The sequence below is a fragment of the Rhinoraja longicauda genome, chromosome 25, assembly GCF_053455715.1.
Source record: "Rhinoraja longicauda isolate Sanriku21f chromosome 25, sRhiLon1.1, whole genome shotgun sequence".
NCBI lineage: Eukaryota > Metazoa > Chordata > Chondrichthyes > Rajiformes > Arhynchobatidae > Rhinoraja > Rhinoraja longicauda.
This window is the reverse complement of record NC_135977.1, coordinates 13,128,981-13,151,663: the sequence shown is the minus strand read 5'-3', so window position 1 is coordinate 13,151,663 and position 22,683 is coordinate 13,128,981. Positions and strand designations below refer to the sequence as shown.

The window sequence follows — 22,683 nt, the reverse complement described above, 5'->3', positions numbered from 1 at the left end:
TTCCACACATGTACCCCTTTCTGAGTGAAACAGTTGTCCCTCAGGTTCTTCTTAAATTTTTCCCCCACTTTAAATCTATAACCTTTAGTTGTCGAGTCCCCAAACCTAAGAAAAGTACTGTGTGTATTTACCTTATCTATGTCATCTTGAAGATATACATCTCTGTAAGATCACTCCTCAGTGTCCTGCGCTCCAAGAAATAAAGTCCAAGCCCACCCAATCTCTCCCTATAATTTGAGTCATGGCAACATCCTCGTAAATCTTTTCTACATTCTTTCCAATTTAATGGCATCTTTCCTTTGGCAGTGTGACTAAAAGTGAACTCAATATTCCAAGTGCAGACTCATCAACATCTTGTATAACTGCAATGTAACTTCCCAACTCCCTTAACACTATGGCAGTTCCAGTCTTTATTAGGCAAGTTAAAATCCCTTTCCATCACCACTCTATTATTCTTGAAGCTTTCAGCAATCTCCCTGCATCATACCCTTCTCTCTTTCCTCCACCACTATCCCGCCTGTAGCACCCATACCTGAGTTCAGCCTCACCTCTCAGGCCTTTTGCAAAGAAACAAAATGTAATGTAATGCAAAAGTCTATGGCGAAAGAGGCTGGTTTGTGTGATGGACTGGGCTGCTTTACAACTATCTGCAGTTTCTTGTGGTCTTGGGCAGAGCCGTTTCCAAACCCAAATGCAATGCATCCAGATAGGATACTCTCTGTGGTGCAGAAAAAGTCCATAAGTTCATACGTCATAGGAACAGAAGTAGGCCATTCACCCCACCGAGTCTGCCATTCAATCATGGCTGATCTATCTTTCCCTCTCAACCCAATTCTCTTGCCTTCTCCACATAACACTTGACACGCATCTCCATTACTTTACAGTCTGAAGATGGGTCTCGATCCAAAACGTCACCCATTCCTTCTCTCCAGAGTTGCTGCCTGTCCCGCTGAGTTACTCCAGCATTTTTGTGTCTACTCTCCATGACTTTATCTCCATTACTTTATCCCCGAGTGACTCAGAAAATCACTGATTTATTAAAGATAAAAAGTAATTAAAAAGAACTGCAGATGCCGGTTTATACCAAAGATAGACACATAATGCTGGAGCAACTCATGTAGAAATTGCTAAGAGACATGCCAAATTTCCTTAACTTTCTGAGAAAGTAGAGGTATTGTTGTGCTTTCTTGGGCATAGCATTGATGTGGTTGGATCAGGACAAATTTTGGTGATATTTATACCTAAAAACTTGAAACTTTTGACCATCTCCACTTAGGCACCATTAATACATACCATGTGTGTACTTTACCCTGCTTCCTGAAGTTTATGATCAGCTCCTTCACCTTGCTAACATTGAGGGAAAGGTTGGTGACTTGACACCATGCGATTAAGCCCTCTATCTCCTTCCAGTATGGTGCTTACTACATTGGTCCTTCTTGGTGGTAGTCACACATGTGTGAGGTTCTGCTAGAGTACCATAGTTGAGTAACTACAGTGCATTTTGCAGATAAAACACAGTGTAGCCAGAGTATAGCCGTGATGAATGGAGCAAATGTTTGGGAAGGCGTGCTAATCAAGTAGGCTACTTTGGCCTCGATGATGTTGAAAGTTGCAAATGGATCATGGATTAAACATGTCAAATCGTCAGCTTACATCTTCCCCACCTCATTGCCCCTACTCAATGATAAAAGTGTTATTGATGAAAGTCAGATGGATTTAGAGCACTTTCCTGTGATGGCGCCTAGGGATATTTGTGCTCCTAAGCCAGATTCAATCTCCTCCTTTTCTGCAAACAATAACTCCAATGTTGGAATTTTATGGTGTTCAATGTCTTCAGTTTTACTAGGACATCTTCATGCCACACTTACTTAAATGTTGATTTGATATCATGACCAATCACCCTGTCCTCACCTTTCGAATTCAGCTCTTTGGTCCATGTTTGGATCAAAACTATGATGAAGTCTAGTGCACACTATAGACAATAGGCAATAGGTGCAGGAGGAGGCCATTCGGCTCTTCCAGCCAGCACCGCCATTCAATGTGATCATGGCTGATCATTCTCAATCAGTACCCCGTTCCTGCCTTCTCCCCATACCCCCTGACTCCACTATCCTTAAGAGCTCTATCTAGCTCTCTCTTGAATGCATTCAGAGAATTGGCCTCCACTGCCTTCTGAGGCAGAGAATTCCACAGATTCACAACTCTGACTGAAATAAAAAATTCTCATCTCAGTTCTAAATGGCCTACCCCTTATTCTTAAACTGTGGCCCCTTGTTCTGGACTCCCCCAACATTGGGAACATGTTTCCTGCCTCTAACGTGTCCAAATATCCCTGACAAATCCAAATTAAGCAATGGTAAGTTATTTCAAAATATATATTGGTTGGTAACACTGTTTTTGGGACCTATCACTTTGATCATAAGTAGAAATAATACTGATTAGGATATGTCCTGCATTTTCTGAACATAACATATCTGGCAATGTTCTACATTGTTTGGTAGGTACCAGTTGCAATAATACTGGAGAAGCTTTGCTGGGGCTTCAGCTAGTCCTAGAATTCACATCCAGTGTATTATGCTGGTATATTGTCTAATCCCTTTGGTTTGTGCGTGTCTAATGCTCTCAGCCATGGATTAATCTAATTTGAAATGGACCTAAATCACTGGATGATGTTAGAAACCATAAATGGAAGGCCAGATGGATTATCAACATTTCCTGCAGATGTTTCAGTTATTGGCATTCATATTCTGCGCCCCACGGTACTGTAAATAAGGATGATCTCAGAACTTACTCCACCTGTTAGTTGTCTGTCAGCGTTCATGACATAGGTGTCAAATCAGTACTTTGACCTTGGCCTGTTCCTGTGCTGCATTTTTCTATGTTCTATGTTTGTTTAATTGTACTTACAGCTCACAAATGGTCTTCTCTACGTTGGGGAAACCAATTGCAAATTGATTGACTGATTTGTGAAACCCTGCCACTCAGACTCTACATGATCAAGAGTTTTCAGTCAGCTGCTACTTCAGCTCCTTCACTCCGAGCCTCCTCTACTTAAAGTCCAAGGAACTTTGCTTCCAAGGGCACATAAATGGCCTTCTGATTGGGCACATTGCAGCCTCAACGCTAACTATAACAATTTCATTTAATTAGCATTCCCAGCATTTTGAGTTTAGGTTTCCAGCATTCATGTATTTTTCTTCAGAATTTGCGGGAAATAATTCTCCTTCATCTATTCTTAGCCACTTTTCTACCTACCTATCATATTTTTTTTTAATCTAATCATCACCTTCTTTTGCTGTGCACTATCAATGTTTGGGATTTAAATTACTCAGCCTTCCGCACTATAACACAGCTTACCATTTTATTTTCTCCTCTTCATCCTTTTTCAACTTCTTAAAGCAATTTTATTCTCTAATTAATTCCTAGTTTTGATTAAAGTTTATTTAACTGAAACCGTTCTCCACGGTTGCTGCTGAACTGATGGGTATTACCTATTTTGTATCTGATTCTATTTCAGATTTTTAGCATTTATGGTATTTTGCTTTGATGGACTTCAGTCTGTAACTATTCTGCTAACTATATCATTTCTTTTAATAGTTATATTGCATTTTTGTTTCAGAGTCGAATGGCTGAAAGTTTGCGTCTTTTTGATTCCATCTGCAACAACAATTGGTTCATCAACACCTCACTTATCCTGTTTCTGAACAAGAAAGATCTCCTTGCAGAAAAGATCAAACGAATTCCATTGACGGTGTGTTTCGCAGAATACAAGGGTCAGAATACATATGAAGAAGCTGCTGTCTACATTCAGCGGCAATTTGAGGACCTGAACCGCAACAAGGAAACTAAGGAAATCTACTCCCACTTTACCTGCGCAACAGACACCAGTAACATTCAGTTTGTTTTTGACGCAGTCACTGATGTGATAATCCAAAATAACTTGAAGTACATCGGGCTCTGCTAGGCAATGGTCTATCTAATACTGAACAGAATCCATTCAGGATGCAGAAGGTCAACAATAAAATGAAACAGAAAAAATGCTGGATTTGGCAGTAAAAGATGACAAGGGAAATTGCCACAGTGATGATAACTGGATAAGGTCTGACTATTGCACTGACTTGCTTAACTAATTCACTGAAGTTCTGGTGGTTTGCAATCCAGTATCTTGAGTTCCAGTATGGAATCATGAGAAACACTGTGATCTTTGAGATAACCTCCCATTTTTATGTGATAAGACTGAGCTACAGTTAATTTGCTCTCTGCCATTCCTGACATCATACATGCAATCTACAAAATCAAAATCCAAGTTAGATGTACGCAGGTCAAAGAAAACTAGTCAACGTAAACGCAGGCAACAGTTCTTTTCCTCATGTTCAGTTAAAAAAAGGGGTCACATATTATTTGACTCCTTGTAAATAAGAAATAATACAACAAAAGATTTTTAAGGAAAAAAGAAATTAAACATTTAATTTACTTGATATAATTGATATGTGAAATGTTTCGTCCTCCATTTTTGTTCTGAACTACACACCACTCTTCAAACAACTGATACTGAGTTTCTATCGCACTGGCCGCACTATACTGAAAACGTCTTATTGATCCAGTTCCATAATTCAGTACAGAAATTCTACAGGGAAGAGCGAAAAGAACAACTTGGAAACTGTGGAAACTGCTGTGCTCTAACAACCTTTTTACATTTGAGTTAGAAAATGGAGGATATTAAGAACCACTAAAAAATATATAAGTAAGTTTTGCTAATCTGTAAAGTATACTGACACTACCATGACCTGTCTCAACCTGTTATTTGGGTTTCTGTGACAATGAAAACCTTTGGATGACAGAAAAACACCTTTGTAACTAAAAGTGAAATGCTCTGCATACTGCATTGATTTTTCTCTCATTTTTCCATGCAACATTCACATGACAGAAGTATGTAAATACATTAGAAAATGTAAAGTGCACACTAAAATGAAAAAAGCAAACAACATCTAGTATGTGAACCTTCAGTTAAGGGCTTTGAGAGAAATTTTAAACACTACTCACTTTAAGAAATGAAATAAAATGAATTATGTTATTAGAGGGAATATGTGTGATATCCATCATTGTGAAGGGTAATTTACTTTGCTAATATTTGTCTCTTAAAACTTAAAAACGGGTTTTATTTCTTGATATTAATAAGTGTAATATTTAACTAAAAACAATATCTGAGCATGAAATAGTTAATTTATTATAAACACTCTGGATTATGTTTGTCGTCCTGTTTACAAGATAAACAAGACAAAGGACCCACCAGTTTAAGAAAATAAACTGATACCCATTTTTTTCTGAGTCATGGGTAATAAATGCACAGCGTAATGGGCTCTGTGCATTGTACTCCTCTTCTGCCAAATAATGCAATGGTACTTCCTACTCACCTGGAATAAAGATCCTCGCAAAATTTCAGCATTTTTTGTGGGAAATGTTTCTCCTTTCTGCCACGTGCTGCTCTAATTCAAGAAGGTTTCAGGCACCCCTCAGCTGTGATGTAAAAAAAAGCTGGCTGAGCAATTAAAAATCTTATAGAACGAATGCCAGGAGGCATTTTTAATTGGCTCTTCAAACCAGTAAAAAGAATATCGAATAAAAATTGAAACACACAAAAATGGTTAAGGTAGCAAATAAAATGTTACAAATAAACATTTTGTGAATACAATCGGCTACAAAATTCTTCCATTCTTGTTGGTGGGAGCAGGAGTCACAGGCATATGGACAAGGCAGGATATATCAGGTTTTGCGCACATTGTGCAATGAAAATCCTCCCCTTTTCCGACTCTATACAGGAGAGCTAGGAATTCAAGTAAACCGTGGATTGTTGTAAAATGGGACTGGAGGCTGGGAAGAGAAAGGAAAAGGTATTGGAATGCTTCAGGAGAACTGGAGCCTGGAGGGCAGGAGCAACTGGAAATGGGGATTAAAGTAAGCACTGATATTATCACTTTCCAGAATTGGTGTACAGAAATTAATGGTAGGCCTAAGAAAGCAATTATCGTGATCCTGAGTTCTTCAACAATTTTCTCTCCCTCGAATATCCTTCCATCTCTCTAAGGCCTACTGGTATGGTCCACTACTATTATGTTCCTGTTCTGTTGGAGGACTGCTTGAATTTCAAGGTTGGACCATAGTATGGAAATGGAATCAATGGTGGTAGGAAATCTGCGAGCAATCCATCTTGTTTACAAAATTAGACAAGAACTACAGCAATTCAATAATGGTAGTGAAAGTTCCATTCCAACTAGAATACCATTTCTGCAAAGATGGTCCCAACCATTATTCCAGCAGGATAGCAATCATTGTTACATGAAAATTGCTTCATCATCTGTGACCATTTTGATCATGATATATTTTAGAAATAAATATGGTTCCTTTTAAAATTGATCAAATATTGAAAGTCATTTGCAGTTTTTGATTGGAATCTGAACATGTGTTTGGGAAATATATTTTATGATTCCTAATTTTGCATATGACTTGTTATTTTCACGAGTGTGTTCTGTATTCTGTGATCAACATTTTCTTGTCTATGATGTTTCCTCTAGATCTATTGTTCCCTTACATTACATTTTGGGTCTTCAAGATACTTCTTTTCACATGAAGAATCCCAAATCTCTAGATAATCCTTGTTTCCATTCTTTGAACGCTACCTGATGTAAGTGATTTAACAATATACCCTTATCAATGAAAACATAGGCCTAATCAAAAAAGCCCTATGATTGTGTGATAAAGTCTTTATTGGGTAAGTCCTGCCTTGGTTTATCTTGCCAAAGCACAGCACCACACATTTATCTGAATTAAACTCTATCAGCCATTCCTCGCCCCAATGGCCCAGGTGGATCAAGATCCGTTGTAATGTTTAATCCACTGTACTACTCTCAATTTAGTGTCATCTGTGAATTCACTGACCATGCCACATACCCAAATCGTTAATATAAATAATAAACAAAGTTCACCCAATCCATTTGTTACAGATCTCCAGTTTGTAAAATATCCTCTACCATCACCTTCTGTCTGCAACCTTCAAACCAATTTTGTATCCAATTGGTTATCTCAGCCTGGATCCCATGGGATCTAATCATTCAGACTAGTCTACTATGTGGTACCTTGTCAAAGGCCTTGCTGAAGTCTATGTGGACAACATTTATCGCATTATCCTCATCAAACGTTTTGGTCACCTCTGCAAAAAATTCAATCAAATTAATGAGACATGATTTCCCATTTCCGGAATAGCCATATAACTGTCCCTAATCAGTCGCTGCCTTTACAAATGCATGGAGATCCCTTCTCTCACAGATCCTGCCAATAACTTACCCACCACTGATGTTGGGTTCACCAGTTTGTGCCTTAGGCTGCAGGCTTTTCGTATCTCTGCTAAAAATAATGATTTAGATATTTCAAATGTCAAAAACGTACTTGTGCCCTTGAAGAAAATCTTTACTTCACAAGGACAACAATCTCATTCCAACCTACATGCAATATATTCAATATTGTACACTACATTCTTACCTCTCATATCTAAAACTGAAAAATCATATAAATGGGAAATGATGCAAAACTAAACAAAATACTAATTTTGTCCATCATTACATGTACTTTTCTATGTTTTAAGTTGAAGTATGTCATGTATGTTATGTTCTATGCTTTCACTTATTACAACTTTGCAGCAGGCCAATATTAAAAATCAAACAGTCGCTAGTTTAAATTAAATCTAAAAGCAAATATAAATCAATATGGGATGAAGAAAATATAACCGCACAGTCTCAGGATCCAAGGATGCCAGAAACATCTTGAGTACACTTTTTACATTGTCACTGTATGCCTTCATTCCATTGCTCTTGGATTTTGGTGCCAACACGTGTATTTTATATGTTTCGTTTTCTGATCATTTTTGTTAAATTATAACAATAATCATGCTTTTTTAATTACAATTGAAACTGAAATGTTAGAGAGTGCCAAAGTCTTGTTGGTTTTGGTGGGAAGAAATTGATAACAGGAAAAAATAGGATCAAAGCACAAATAACAAAAACAGAGATCAATGGTGTGCCAAGACAGTCCTGCTTAATGATTTTAGGGAGGAGGCAGAAGCGGATTGGTTGACTGAAGGAGACTGGAGATTATGGAGATCTCAAGAAGATATGAGATCAGTGAAAATCTGGGAAATTGATGTCTGGCCAGTTCTGATGAAAATTAATTGACCTGAAACACTAAATCTAATTTGCCTTCCACTCATGTGACCTGACCTGCTGATCATTTCCAGCATTTCTATTTTTTAAGTCAATTTTCCACTTTGCTGATTTTGTGCTGACTGGCCTACAGAATGTGTGTTGGCATAATAATAATATGTGATTAATTATGTTCATTTGATCTTGTGTAAACCCACACAACATTTTTTAAGAGTAGCTAGCACCAGTTCAAGCTACTTTTGACAAGGTAAAACCAGCCTTTGGGGTACGTTATGGCTAAAAGATGGTGCAACATAGCAAATCCGTATTTTCTGATGGAAAACAAGAAGCATTTACTTTAGTTTAGTTTAGTTTGTAGAAGCAGCAAGGAAACAGACTCTTCAACCCACCAAGTCCACGCTGCCAAGCAATCACCCATAAACTAGTTCTATCCTATGCACTAGGGACAATTTACAGAAGCCAATTAACCTACAAACCTATACGTCTTTGGACTGTGGGAGAAAACTGGAGCACACAAAACGCCGTCACAAATCTTTCTCAATTTTGTGATCCTCGTTTGCTGAATTCTAATATCGCTATGTCAGTCTTACTGCTCTTTTTGGCAACATTATATGCTTTGTCATTTGTTCTAATCCTACTTTTAATTTCTCTTAACCACAGATATCAACTTTCCCTCTTATAGTATTTTGTTGCTTAAAAGTGATAGATATTTTTGTTAACTGTAATTATTCTTTATATGTTTGATATTGCTTGTTTACTATCATGCTTTAAAAAATATTTCCAATCAACCAAAACCAATATACCTTCATAGATTGCTAGATAGATAGATTGCTAGACAGATAGATTGCTAGACAGATAGATTGCTAGACAGATAGATTGCTAGACAGATAGATTGCTAGACAGATAGATTGCTAGATAGATTGCTAGATAGATAGATTGCTTGATAGATAGATTGCTAGATAGATAGATTGCTAGATAGGTAGATTGCTAAATAGATAGCTAGATTGCTAGATTGCTATATATATAGATAGATAGATAGATACTTTATTGTTACATGTACCGTGAAGGTAGAGTGAAATTCTTTGTTTTTGCATACACAGTACACAAAAGAGTCGCCACGAGGCGCAAAGTTACAAAGTACACTTAAATCATTGCTACACTCTGAGTTAATTTTCACATTTTTATTACTAATTTGGATTGTCCAGTCTGAATGTAGAATACTGTATAACACTAGAATTTCTTGATATTTGTACCGTGCTCTACAACATGCATGACATTTAGAGGATGGACGATAAAAAGAAGTGCTGGGGTACATCCTGGACATCAGGAGATGGACAGTAAGTTTACTCTTGAAATCTACATACTTCAGAAGGAAAACAAATCTCATGTATAATGTTTGAATGCATGGTTTTGTCTTGGGGACAATGTGAATGATTTGCATGCACATGGATTGCTGTATAGATTTTGTACACGTGGAATAAAATCCTAAATGGGGCAAAATGGTTCAGCATTTTGACCACTTTCACAAAAAGCTAAGAACATTATTTAAGGTCATGTGTACAACATTTGGGACTGACTGAAAATAATTTCACTTGTATCTACCTAATTGCTTTGTAAAAACTATGAATGAATCTGTTTCGGGCCGTAAATACTGCATCATGTTTAATTGCTGTATGATAAACTTCTTCCTCATGTTTTCCTTAGCTCTTTTATCAATGACGTTAAATCTGGCTCTAACTTCGGCGCCCAGTTTTAAAATGAAACGACAAACAGTGCTGGAGTAACTCAGCCGATTGAATCAGTCTGAGGATGTATCCTAATGTCACCTATCCATGTTCTCCAGAAATACTGACCCATTGAATTACTCCAGCACTTTGTGTCCTTTTGTCTATTAACCATCATCTGCTGTCATCGACAGTAACGGACACCTATCCCTCCGCTATGGTCCGTTTACGTTTAGGAGTTTATAACTCAATGCATTAAAATATTTCCTCATGCTTGTAACATTAACAGAGATCATAAAAGTGGGAGAGCACATTTTAATAGCCAAATATAGAATCTCTACAACTTTAAAGGGCTAAAAAAGGGTAACTTTTCGGGAAAAAAAAGTTTTTATTTCAGGTTGAGATAATTACACAAATTGAGAGTGGGTTGACATTTAACAAGTGTTTATTACCATTATAACTGAGCAATGAGTTCCTAATGAACTGAAATCAATCATACTCTAAACCATGTTCTAAACAATGATCATTTTTGTAGATCATAGCAAATAGCAGCTCAATCAGTCAATTACTGATAAAACATCAGAAGCAATCTTCGTGTACATTACATGTGTGAAAATGTGGTAAATAGCAGCCAACACGTTTTTAGAATGTAAAAGGCTGCCAAAAAGATCTGTGGGAAGTAAAATCCAAAGTAGTTTAAAAAAAACAAAAACGGCTGGACATCTTTTAATAAGATTTGTCTTTAAAGGTTATCTCAATTGTTCAAAATGTTGAATGAAATATGGAAATAGCGAAAAAAGGGATGAGGAGAAATTTCCTTTATCTCAACCTGTGTTGCCAACTGATATCAGACAGCTCTTTCACACAAGCTGGTGTACATACGATGTGGCAAATAAAAAATGAAAAACCAGAGTGGCAGCGTGCCGTATGGCCTTTCATGCACACTGCCAACAAATTAGATCAAGACTGATCTAATCGTTGGTCTCAACCCCGATCTCCTGTCTAATCCCTATAATCTTTCATTCTTCTACAATCCAAATATCTCTCTCCGTTCTTTGGACTCAGCATTCACAGCTCATTGAAATATAGAATTCTAAGAATGCATCATCCTCTGAAAAAGAAAATAATCCTTTTTTTCTCAGAATTAAATGGAGGACTTTTGATTCTGAGATTTGGCCTCTGGGTTTAGATTTCCTCAAGAAGGAAAGCACCGTCTCAAAATCTATCGTGTCATGGTTCATCAGCATCTTATATGTTTCAATGAGATTATTCAATGAGATTAAACAAAAGAATCTATTCAATCTGTCCTCATATGACGACTTTGTCCCAAAAGTAAATTCAGTGGGCATGTTCTCTGATGCCTTCAGTATAATTATATTCTTTATTAAATAAGGAGACCAAAACTGAATATCTGACAGTAAAAATCTGATAATTATCAACTTATTATTCAGAAATCACAAGGTTCCTCATCCCGCAGGGCCTTGAAAATCACCGGGGACCTGGTTCCCACGGTCCTCTGAAATCCAGAGTCCAGTTTTCAAATTCACTTGAAACTCCACAAGCTTGTTCCGACATTTTATTGAAATTCAGAGCGTCTCCTATTGCTGCGCACCCTTTATCTTTTATTGGGTCCTCTAAAAAATAGAGAGTCATACAGCATGGAAACAAGTCCTTCAGCCCAACCTGCCCACGCCGACCAAGATACCCCATCAATGCCAATCCCACCTGTATATATTTGGCCCATATCTCTTTAAACCTTTCCTATCATCTACCAGTCCAAATGTCTGTTATAGTACCTGTCTCAACTACCTGCTCCGGCAGTTCATTCCATGTACCCACTACCCTCTCTGTGAAACAGTTGCCCTCAGGTTCTTCGTAAATCTTTCTCCTCTCACCTTAAACGCATGTCCTCTGGTTCTATCTACTTGCATTGCCACTTTCAGGGAGTTATGAATTTGGAACCTAAGATCCCTCTGTGCATCAATGCTATTAAGGGTCTTGCCATTCAGTGTATATTTTCCCCTTACTTTTGATCTCCCAATGTGCAACACATCACACTTACTCGTATTAAGTTGCGTCTGCTATTTCTCTGCCCATTTCCATAGCCAATCTGTATCCCACTGTACACTTTGACAGTTTTCCTCACAGTCCATTACCCCAGCAACCAACCAATGTACTTTTACGTCCAAGTTATTTATATATATTACAAAGAACAGAGGATCCGGCACAGATCTCTGCGGAACTCCACTGGTCACAGACCTCCAGTCTGAATATTGTCCTTCCACCACAAACATTTACCAGTAAACCAGTTATGAATCCATATGGCCAAGTCACTGTTATCTGTGTGCATTTTAGTCTTCTGGATCAGCCTACCATGGAAGACTTTTATCAAATGCCTTACTAAAATCCACTTACGTACACAACAGCCAGGCCCCACCCTCAACGATCATCTTTGTCACATCCTCAAAAAGCTCGATCAAGTTAGCAGGACACATTCTGCCACGTACAAAGCCATGCTGACTATCCTTCATTAACTCATTCTTTTCCAAATGGGAGTAAATGCTATCCCAAAGAATCCTCTCCAATAGCTTCCCTACCACTGACGTGCAACTCACTGGCCTATAATTCTCTGGATTCTCTCTACTTCCCTTCTTAAGCAAAGAATCATAGTCATACAGCACAGAAATAGGCCCTTTGGCCCAACATCCATGCCATCAAAGATGCCCCATCTAAGCTAATCTCATTTACCTGCGTTTGGACCACATCCATCTAAACCTTTCTTCTCCATGTACCTCTCCAGTGTCTTTTAAATGCTGTTCTTGTACCTGCCTTAAGCTACTCTTCGGGCAGCTTATTCTATATACCCACAATACGTTTGTATTAAATCTTACCCCTCAGGTTTGTATTAAATCTTACCCCTCTCACCTTAAACATATAATAATAATAATAATAATAATAATAAGCATTTATTTTATATAGCGCCTTATCAGGTGCTCAAAGCGCTTTACATAAACAATCATAACATAAAAACAAACAGACAAACTATCCTGACGGAATAAACAACGCCAGCGTCCTCTCACGTCAGGGTCCGGCAGTAGACAACAAAAAGCACAGGACACACAGATACAATTTTTACACAAACAGCCATCACAGTGATTGCTCTAGGCACACCCTCACTGTGATGGAAGGCACAGAAAAGTCTTATCTCCTCCTCATTCTTCTCCCGTGGTGCCATGAGGTGATCGAGGCTCCCAACTTTTTGAAGCCCCCACCGGGCGATGGAAAGTCCCAGGGCCGAGCCGAGCAGGCCGATGAAAGTCCTGAGCCCCCACTGGGCGATGGAAAGTCCCAGGGCCGAGCCGAGCCGAGCAGGCCGATGAAAGTCCTGAGCCCCCACCGGGCGATGGAAAGTGCTGCGGCCGGGCCACGCAGGGCGATGAAGGGCCTGCGAGCGGGTCGATCGTACCTCGCGCTTCGGGGCGGTCGAAGCTGCTACGGCTGGAGCTCCCAAAAACCGGTCGCCAGCCAGGGACCTGCGAGCTCCCGATGTTGCGGTCTGCAGGGCCCACGGCCGAAGCCTCCGAGATGGTAAGTCCAGGCCCTGCGACCGGAGTCTTCAAGGTCGATCCCAGCTGGAGGCCGCCGACTCCACGATGTTAGGCCGTAGCGCGAACGGAGACACGACACGGTAAAGGTCGCATCTCCGTTGAGGAAGAGATTAGAAAAAAGGTTTCCCCCACCACTCCCCCACATACACAGAGTTAAAAATAGAACAAAACGCACATTAAACGATGACAATAGACAAAAAAACAAAAAAAAGACAGAGAGACTGCCGGTGAGCCGCAGCTGCAGAACACAGCCACGCCCCTCAATATGTTCTCTTGTTTTTGATTCTCCTATCTTGGATAAAAGGCTCTAACCTAAACTAAGTGTAATCATCCTATCTATTCCCCTCGTGATTTTATACACCTCATAAATCTTCCCTGCATCCTTTCTAGCTTAATGATATCCTTTTTATAGCAGGTTGACCAATACTGAACACGGTACTCCAAATCTGGCCTCACAAACATCTTGAACATCCTGTTTTTAACTTTTTGCCTAACTCCCTGTATTCACTCTGCATTACCTCATCCTTTTTCCATTTTAACATTATCATTATAAATATGTTCATAATTCAGTTACTGTTTATATGAAGTCAACATGAATAAATGCTGCATGCCATGCAATTGCCAAATATCCAATTCTTCCTCTGGGTACAAGATGTTTGCAGCCCCCAATGACCAATGGCCAAACATATCAAACATAGCGGCACGGTAGCGCAGTGGTAGAGTTGCTGCTTTACAGCGAATGCAGCGCCGGAGACTCAGGTTCGATCCTGACTACGGGTGCTGCACTGTAAGGAGTTTGTACGTTCTCCCCGTGACCTGCGTGGGTTTTCTCCGAGATCTTCGGTTTCCTCCCACACTCCAAAGACGTACAGGTATGTAGGTTAATTGGCTGGGTAAATGTAAAAATTGTCCCTAGTGGGTGTAGGATAGTGTTAATGTACGGGATCGCTGGGCGGCACGGACTTGGTGGGCCGAAAAGGCCTGTTTCCGGCTGTATATATATGATATGATATGATATCAAGATTGCTGATCCCCACCATCTCCTCTTAATTGGATGATGATTGCAAGATGGTTGGAAGGTGATATTGATTTATCTGCCTCTCGATGGTGCTGTGTTTGAGAGATTTGAGTACATTTGCTCTCAACTTTCCCGCTCTGGTCATCAAACTGCTTCCTGCGATGGTTTCAGAAACACCACACCAGTTTCCCAGCAAAATGTCTGGGAAAATATCTGTGAAGGCATCATTTGACTGCAACACTTCCTTCTCTCTTTTTTCAAACTCAAATTGTTTCAAATTGCATGCTTGGATTATTTCATTTTATTGGATTTGAAACAGGGATTTCACCACACCTATTGATGATAATTGTATGGGAAAGCTGAAAAGTAAATGCTGACTGAGCAGTGGAATTTTTTTTTAAACCTTCAATGTAGGTATTTAACATATTTTTAAATTTCTAATGTGCTATATGCCCCTTGATCCTTCCCAGAAATCTGCACATTAAAATCCAACCCTATATAAATAATGCAGACATATAGTTCAGTTATTCAATTCTGAGTCAGTACTTATGCATGCAGCCAGTACATCCATCTATAAAGTACAGCAATTCATCACAAAAAAGAATGAAAAAGGAAAAAATCCTGCCACATTCACCTTGCAACACTTGACTGCAGCACACTGATAGCATACCACTCAGCCTTATGAATCAACTTATGCTCATACCTAATTGTTGTCCTGACATAGAGAGAAATAGAAGAAATAGAGTCATCAATGTATCATGCAGTAGAAATATTAATTCAGTGGTACTGGAAAACAGGTGATATTGCGTCACCATTCGCTATACACTCCACACTGTATTTAATTCCATTGACGTCAAGGAATTGAATATGGAATACCACCTATGTTGTACCATTACTTAAGATGAATCACTACCTTCATGAATTAGAAATGCAAATCAAGTATTTGACAACCACGAATGGAACCGAAATTGAAAATGTTTTGTCTTTTTAACACTTTAAGAACTACTATTACTTTTTAAAAGCTATCATTAAATTTATCAGTGACTTAATTGATTTTTGTGCTTAATGATGCTTATTTCCCCATCTGTGCCTACAAAGATGGTTAAGAAAAAACACAAAAGGTTCACGGATACATAAAGTACATCATGAATAGCATTTCTCAAGCTTCCCCCTTACATAATCCTGTACATAATTTAAACACACAGTCATTGTAGTGTTTTTTTTTATGCATTTCCAAAATGCAGAATGCTAAATTGCTTTGTCGGCAGCACAAAAGTGATACTTGTTTTGCTTTAATTTACACTTGCTTAATGAAAATCAGCCCTTGAGGCAGATTAAACCTGTTACAGTGCCCTCCATAATGTTTGGGACAAAGACCCATCATTTATTTATTTGCCTCTGTACTCCACAATTTGAGATTTGTAATAGAAAAAAAAAATCACATGTGGTTGAAGTTCACATTGTCAGATGTTAATAAAGGCCATTTTAATACATTTTGGTTTACAGCAGTGTTTATGCATAGTCCCCCCCATTTCAGGGCACCATAATGTTTGGGACACAGCAATGTCATGTAAATGAAAGTAGTCATCTTTAGTATTTTGTTGTTTATTCTTTGCATGCAATGACTGCTTGAAGTATGCGGTTCATGGATATCACCAGTTGCTGGGTGTCTTCTCTGGTGATGCTCTGCCAGACCTGTATTGCAGCCATCTTTAAAATTCTCATTAAGGACCTTGCCCATCTCTTGTGGCTCCACTCAGAGTTGATCATTTTGATTCCTGATGGGCCCCATTATTCATTTGGTTACCCTTTTTCCCTTAATGTGTTTATAAAATCTCTTGTAATTATCCTTGTTATCTGCCAGAGCCATCTCTTGTCCCCTTTTACCCTTCTGATTTCCTTTTTTTAAGCTTGCTCCCGGAACTCCTCCAGGGATACACTTGATCCCAGCTGCCTATATCTGCCCCATGCCTCCTCCTTATTCTTGACCAGAGACTCAATTTCACTCATCATTCAAGTTTATGCACACCTGCTTTGCCCTTCACTCCAAGAGGAACATGCAGGTCCTGGACTCTTGTCAGCTCACTTTTAAAAACATCCCACTTTCCGGACGTTCCTTTTCCTTCAAACAACCTGCTCCAATCAACTTGAGCGAATTCCTGTCTAATACTTAGTTAAAACATTGAAACCAAGTTCAATGGCAAACTAATCCTAAATTATAATGGGGGCTGAGTCATTTACGATCATATGTATCGGAAAAGTTGGAAATGGAATGACCGTATTTAATATGACAAATTGGAAGGCCAATATAACAAATAAAATGAGGAGAACTGCAGGAAGGAAATTAGCAAAGCCCATGGTCTAAATTATAATGCTCCAATAAAGTGCATCGATATATAGCTCAGTTATAAGAATGTTAATGTCAAAGTGTCAAATGGGCAAATTACCCTCTGAGTAAGTACAGCAAATACTTATGAAATGGTTTAACATCTGTAAGGAAATCAACAGGACAAACACTGAAATTTGTGTTCGTTTTTTTAAAAGTTGAAACAAACGCTAAACAACAAATATTAATGACAATTTAAAATCAAACCAGTCGACACGTGGACTTTAATAACTTGTCAATTTCTTTGTTGAACTAAATTAAGGCGCATGTTGCAATCAAAAGCGTTTGAACGATTGGTTGGGCATAAAGCAGCCAAAACGGTACACAATAGCGCAACAACTTGAACGAAGCACAACCCGTAGACCCGTTGGGTTCCATTGTGACAGCACCAGGAGCCACTCACCCCGGCCCCAGGCGGCCATCGCGGCAGCCAGCAGCAGGAGAGCGGCCGCAAAGCGCTGCCCCATGTTTGTCCTGCCGCCGCACCGCATCACGGGAAGAAGGACAGGCGCGGGGCACGAACGGGCGCCGCTCCTCCCGGCATTGCTGCGCAGGCGCGCCACCACTGAGCCCGGCAACCCTCCCCCAACTGCGCACGGCAGATACCCGTTGGGTTCCCGTTGTGACGCAAAATGAACACGAAAGTATTAGATCAAAATGGCGATGTTTATTTTATGGGGGATGTCTGAAATACAGCCAAATCGGTACACGACAGTGCAACAATTTGAACGAAACTTGATACTGCACACCACAGCCGAATGGTGAGTAAGGTGCTGGCTGTATTTCGGGAACATACATACAAGATGAGACTTCTAGTAAATATATACACACATATATACATATACACATATACACATATATACATATATATATATATATATATATATAGATAGTTGAGCAAATATTCTGAGTCCAGTAGAAGGGGCAGTGAGATGCATACAAAATGAAAAATATCTCCAGAGAATTCAGATGGAGAAAAACTGCTTCCAACTGTGGGAGAGTCGAGAACCAAAGGATTTAGCAAAAGAACTAGAAGTGACATGAGCGCCAATTTGTTTTCATAGCATGCTGTTCATATTTAGGATTCACTGCCGAGGTAGAGATGGGGCAGATTGGTGGTGAAGCCAAATTCAATCATAGCATCCAGAAGGAAAATCAGTTAGTAGTTCAAAGAGAATATTTTGCAGAGTGATGGTGAGAAGGCAAGGAGTGGAAGTAGCTGAATTGTCCTTTATAGTGATAACACAGAAAGCGAACAGCAGTTTAGGAGGCATGTTGAGCTGAGGTACTCAGTCTTCAGTAGTAAACTTCCATACAAAAGTCACTTTATTTTAAGATGTCAAATGGAACCATGATTTTCAAAACCAACTGTTTATTCTAAAGTATGGCATTGCTCGAGTATCAATTGATCCTTGTCCTGGGGGATCCTTGCTGAGTGAATATTAACATTCAAGAAAATATTAACATCTGTCTGGTGTGAAGAGAGTGAAAAAATATTATCCCATTCAGTGGACTCAATTGTTGGTTGACCACTGTGTTTCTTGGTTAAAGTTAGATTAATAACTTCAACTTAATCTCATGATTCAAAATGTTATTTAATTAATTGCTTATTAAGATCCATCATATACTCTCCATGCCATTTAACTTATGTGAGGAGAATTTTTTTGCGTATTATATTCTGTCGACATGGAATGGAGAAAGGATTAAATAATGGGAAGGGACCATCATGGACTATGTTAAATTTTGAAACAAATGTCCTAACCATTAAAGAATCCCTAGATGCACAACCAAACATAACCTTTCCCTTACGCTAGCTTCTCCTTATCTAGTATAAACAAAGTTGCTGGTTAATACACAAAGGGACACTAAGTGCAGGAGCAACTGAACAGGTCAAGCAGCATCTCTGGAGAACGCGGATAGGTGACGTTTCTCTAACCAAAACATCACCCATCCATGTTATCCATGTTCTCCAGAAATGCTGAGTTGCACTGTGTGTCCTTCTCCTCATCTTGTGGGGACAACTCATCCACTGATGATCCAATTCCCATCAAATTGACCCTCATCCTCCTTGAGCTATTCATCTTCTTATGATTCCGAACTCTCTGACACCTTATCTCCTTGTTGGACTGCTCCAGACATCTGGTGTGCCCTGCTGCTAGCAAGGTAGAGGAACATATATGTCACATCTGCAAAATCTACATCTGCAGAGAGTCCACTGCAATATGTCTCCTGATTTGTGTCTCCACACAACTTGTAAAATGTCCACTGTAACAGAGTGACTAATATGTCCCCTGACTTGTGTATCCAGAATCTCAACTTGAGAAGGCTATTATTGTTCTCCACTAACATCCCAGGAATACCATGGCTCTCATTGGAGGAATGCTCCACTGTTATATGTCATACAAATACAATTTAACCCTTTCCTTCCAAGATTCATCCCTCACGGTAGCGTTGCTTATTAAAGATGTTTGGCAAAGGAAAGTTCCCAGGAATGAAGATATCATGTGAGCTTCCAGAAAACATGGCAGTGAATTAAAGAAGATGTTTTTCATGATCAGCTTCGATGCTCATCAAGAGAGTAGAAGCTCTTTCTAATTTTTCAGAACGCAGAATTCTTCAAGAAAAATCCTATGCCATGAGTGCTGTCAATGATAAGCTGAATCTTTAGAAAGACTGCAATGATGTCAAACCATCGTTTACAGAATGCCACCTCCTCCTCTCTCAAGTTAATGTATATTAAATCATGTATCCTTGAACATCAGGCATGAAAGACCTCTCTAATGCTTCAGTGTAAAGAAAACTATTATGTGTAGCACAGCTACCATCTGAAGTGATCTTGAAGTTGAGATTGACTGTGACATTGACCGTGAAAGAGATCAGTTCAGACTGAATATCATGTAATTTTAAGGATGACTAATGCACAGTTCCCTGAAAATCATGCCATAGGTAGACTAAATAGTGAAGAAGGTGAGATGCATGGCATGTTTGTCTAATGGATGAAGCATTGAGATGTAACTTTTATGTTGTTAACCAAGAGAGTACGCAGAGAAGATTCAAGAGGATGTTTCTGGGGCTCGAGGGCTTGAGTTATGAAGATATACTAGTGGAGGATATGGGACAAACACATGTAAAGGGGACAAGCTCAGGTAGGCATCTTGGTCGGCATGGTTGAGTTTCTGTGCTGTATAACTCTACAACTACCCAACAAATCCTAAGTACAGAGAGGTATAGGTACAATTTTGCTCCTTTAAAAACTCAAGAGATAAGATGTGCCTATGCCTCTAAAAATGTCAGGATGAATAAGTGTTGTTCTAAGCTTCCTCATTTGCACATCACTCCTTAATCCTCTGGCCTTGCCTGCAATTTCTCGCTGCAAGCTCCCACTCAAGAAGAGCTGTGAGCATTATGACCACAGTGGCACCGACCAAATTAGCTAATAGGAATTTATCTGGCCTAAAAGCACGATGTTATTCTTCCCCTCATTTCATCTCCTCATTTAACAAAATCCCAAACTCTGACGTCCTGCTTTCAACAAGCAGCAGGTTGCTAACCAGTTTTATTTATGGCTGCCAAATGATTGTCATGCCACAGATTGTTCGATCCAATTTATGTGCCTCTGCATGATGGCTGACGTCATAAACTGTATACTTGCATCAAGATCTTGCTATGGTCAAGCCTGACAAATTGCCCACATTTTATAATGGTTCAATTGTGTAATATGACCAGAAATGACCAGACACATGATTTCCTCCAGTATAAATCAAGTTTTAATCGCATTGCACTGAAAACTTTGTGATTCAAAACAAAATAACAGAAATACTGGAAATGCTCAGTGGAAAGAGAGACAGTTACAATTTCCAGTCCAGGTGCCAGATTCAATATCCAGGCACCAATGCTCCATAGACTATAAAGTAAATCTCTGATGAGTAAAAGGTTAAATTACTGCCCATTTACCAACATTTATCCAACCAAAATAATCTATCCCTATTCCTTTTAATAACACTTCTGTTAATACTAGCCTCTACGTTTTGCACATTGTCAAATTCAAATCTAGATGCATACGGACTGCGCATGTGAGTTAATGATATATTAGTCCAAATAATTTCATTTTCACACAATGAGAAGCAAGACATTTTCAGAACTTCACTATTTCTTCAACATAATGCTGCCTCCTATTGGTCCTTTGCTATTTTGCAAATGCATAGGAATAATCTTTTCCTTTTACTCAAGGGAAAGCCAGTAAATTGCATGCAACAAATAAGCTACTCACGAGACAAGAATCACAATATATAAAATACACGGATTAATGGATAAATTACCACTACATTGTTTCAAACCAATAGCTGAACAAGCTGGGGGAAAACATAAAAGTTATGACAAAGTGATAGCTTTAAAGAATTCCTTTCACAACTCATTCCTCTGATGGAATACTTCATGGTGATCCAATCCAGGACCAATTTCAGTCATGAGATTTTTTTTTAAATCACATTTAGCAATTATCATTTTCACTTATTGCTCAGCAGAGATAGGAACAAAATGAAAACCGCCACAGACAAATTTTACAAATAGGGAAAAAATATTTTTTCATTGGACAGCATTTCGATTATTCATTTCATGATATCAATAACACCAGTTTGGTTTTTAAAAGGTCAATATTGGGTATATTTCTATATCCCAAACTCTTGAATTTACCACAGTGGCCCTAAAATAATACATCGGTTAATCATAACATACATGCAATTAATGTTCTCACTCGTTCAAACAAAGTTTCCTACCTGAAGGAATCTCTGAGACCATCTCGAGAGCCATGTGCATATTTCTGCGACAAATGTCCACAGGATCATTGAGCAGTTCAGATAGTGGAGCAATTGCTTCAAATTCCATAATTGCAAACCTTCAGGAAAAATGAAAATGGTAAAAATAAATATATTGCATAATAAATATATACTAGCATGAGATGGGCTTTTGTTTTGTTGTTAATAATGCAAAGACATTTTTTGCCAACTAGCTAACCTTCGAGCTAAGCTTTAATAATATTTGTAAATGTGTTTTTTGTGTATCATAAATTACAGTTTATGCAGTTAAATAACTTGTATGATTAATAACTCAACAAAACAAACAAAAAAAGCACCAACATTCATTAAATTATCATTAAAATTCCTGATTTTGCATGTGGACAAAACCTGCATTGCAATGTTTACATACATTATGTAATTATCATGCTGCTATCGTGCTTTCAAAACTACACAGAACATTTACATGTGAACAAAATAAATAAATGAAATTAAAGACTTAATTGTGTGATTTAACATCCATGGTTTTTCTCATTGTATCAGATGGTTTAATACCCAGACGGCAGCAGTGGCATCCAATGTTATTACATGGCACCGATACATCACATCTGTTTCTTTAATGCATGATTAAAACAAAAATCATTGCTCACCACAAAAATAGCCACCAAGCAATTTTATAAATATGATCCTTTGAACAACAGAATTCTTTTTCATGGCTTTCATTATAGTTTCACAAACATTTAGCAGAATGATAGAGCTAAATTCTCTTGTTCATCATAATAAGCATAGTTGCTTAGCAAAATATGTATTCTTCATTTTTTGTATCTGAAAGCCAAGATGGTTAATTTCTTGCCTGCCCTTCGCTGATGTTCCTTTTCTTTATAGTGCCATAGAAAAGTGTAATATGAAATATAGCAATGGAAGCATTTAAGGCCAGAATA

General features: G+C 38.6%; 2 protein-coding genes across 4 annotated transcripts in view; one reads left to right on the top strand and one right to left on the bottom strand.

Moving 5' to 3' along the window:
• Window positions 1–6,987, top strand: part of gnaz (guanine nucleotide binding protein (G protein), alpha z polypeptide) — a 110,167-nt gene extending 103,180 nt beyond the window's left edge. For both annotated transcript variants that reach the window (XM_078421267.1, XM_078421268.1), the window contains exon 3: window positions 3,620–6,987. In XM_078421267.1, the coding sequence (XP_078277393.1) occupies window positions 3,620–3,964 (345 nt within the window). In that variant the 3' untranslated portion in view covers window positions 3,965–6,987. The remainder of the gene's footprint in view (window positions 1–3,619) is intronic.
• The window catches only part of rsph14 (radial spoke head 14 homolog), a 307,769-nt gene that overhangs the window by 274,008 nt on the left and 11,078 nt on the right, over window positions 1–22,683 (bottom strand). For both annotated transcript variants that reach the window (XM_078421271.1, XM_078421270.1), the window contains exon 3: window positions 21,725–21,843. In XM_078421271.1, coding sequence (XP_078277397.1) covers window positions 21,725–21,843 — 119 coding nt within the window. The remainder of the gene's footprint in view (window positions 1–21,724; window positions 21,844–22,683) is intronic.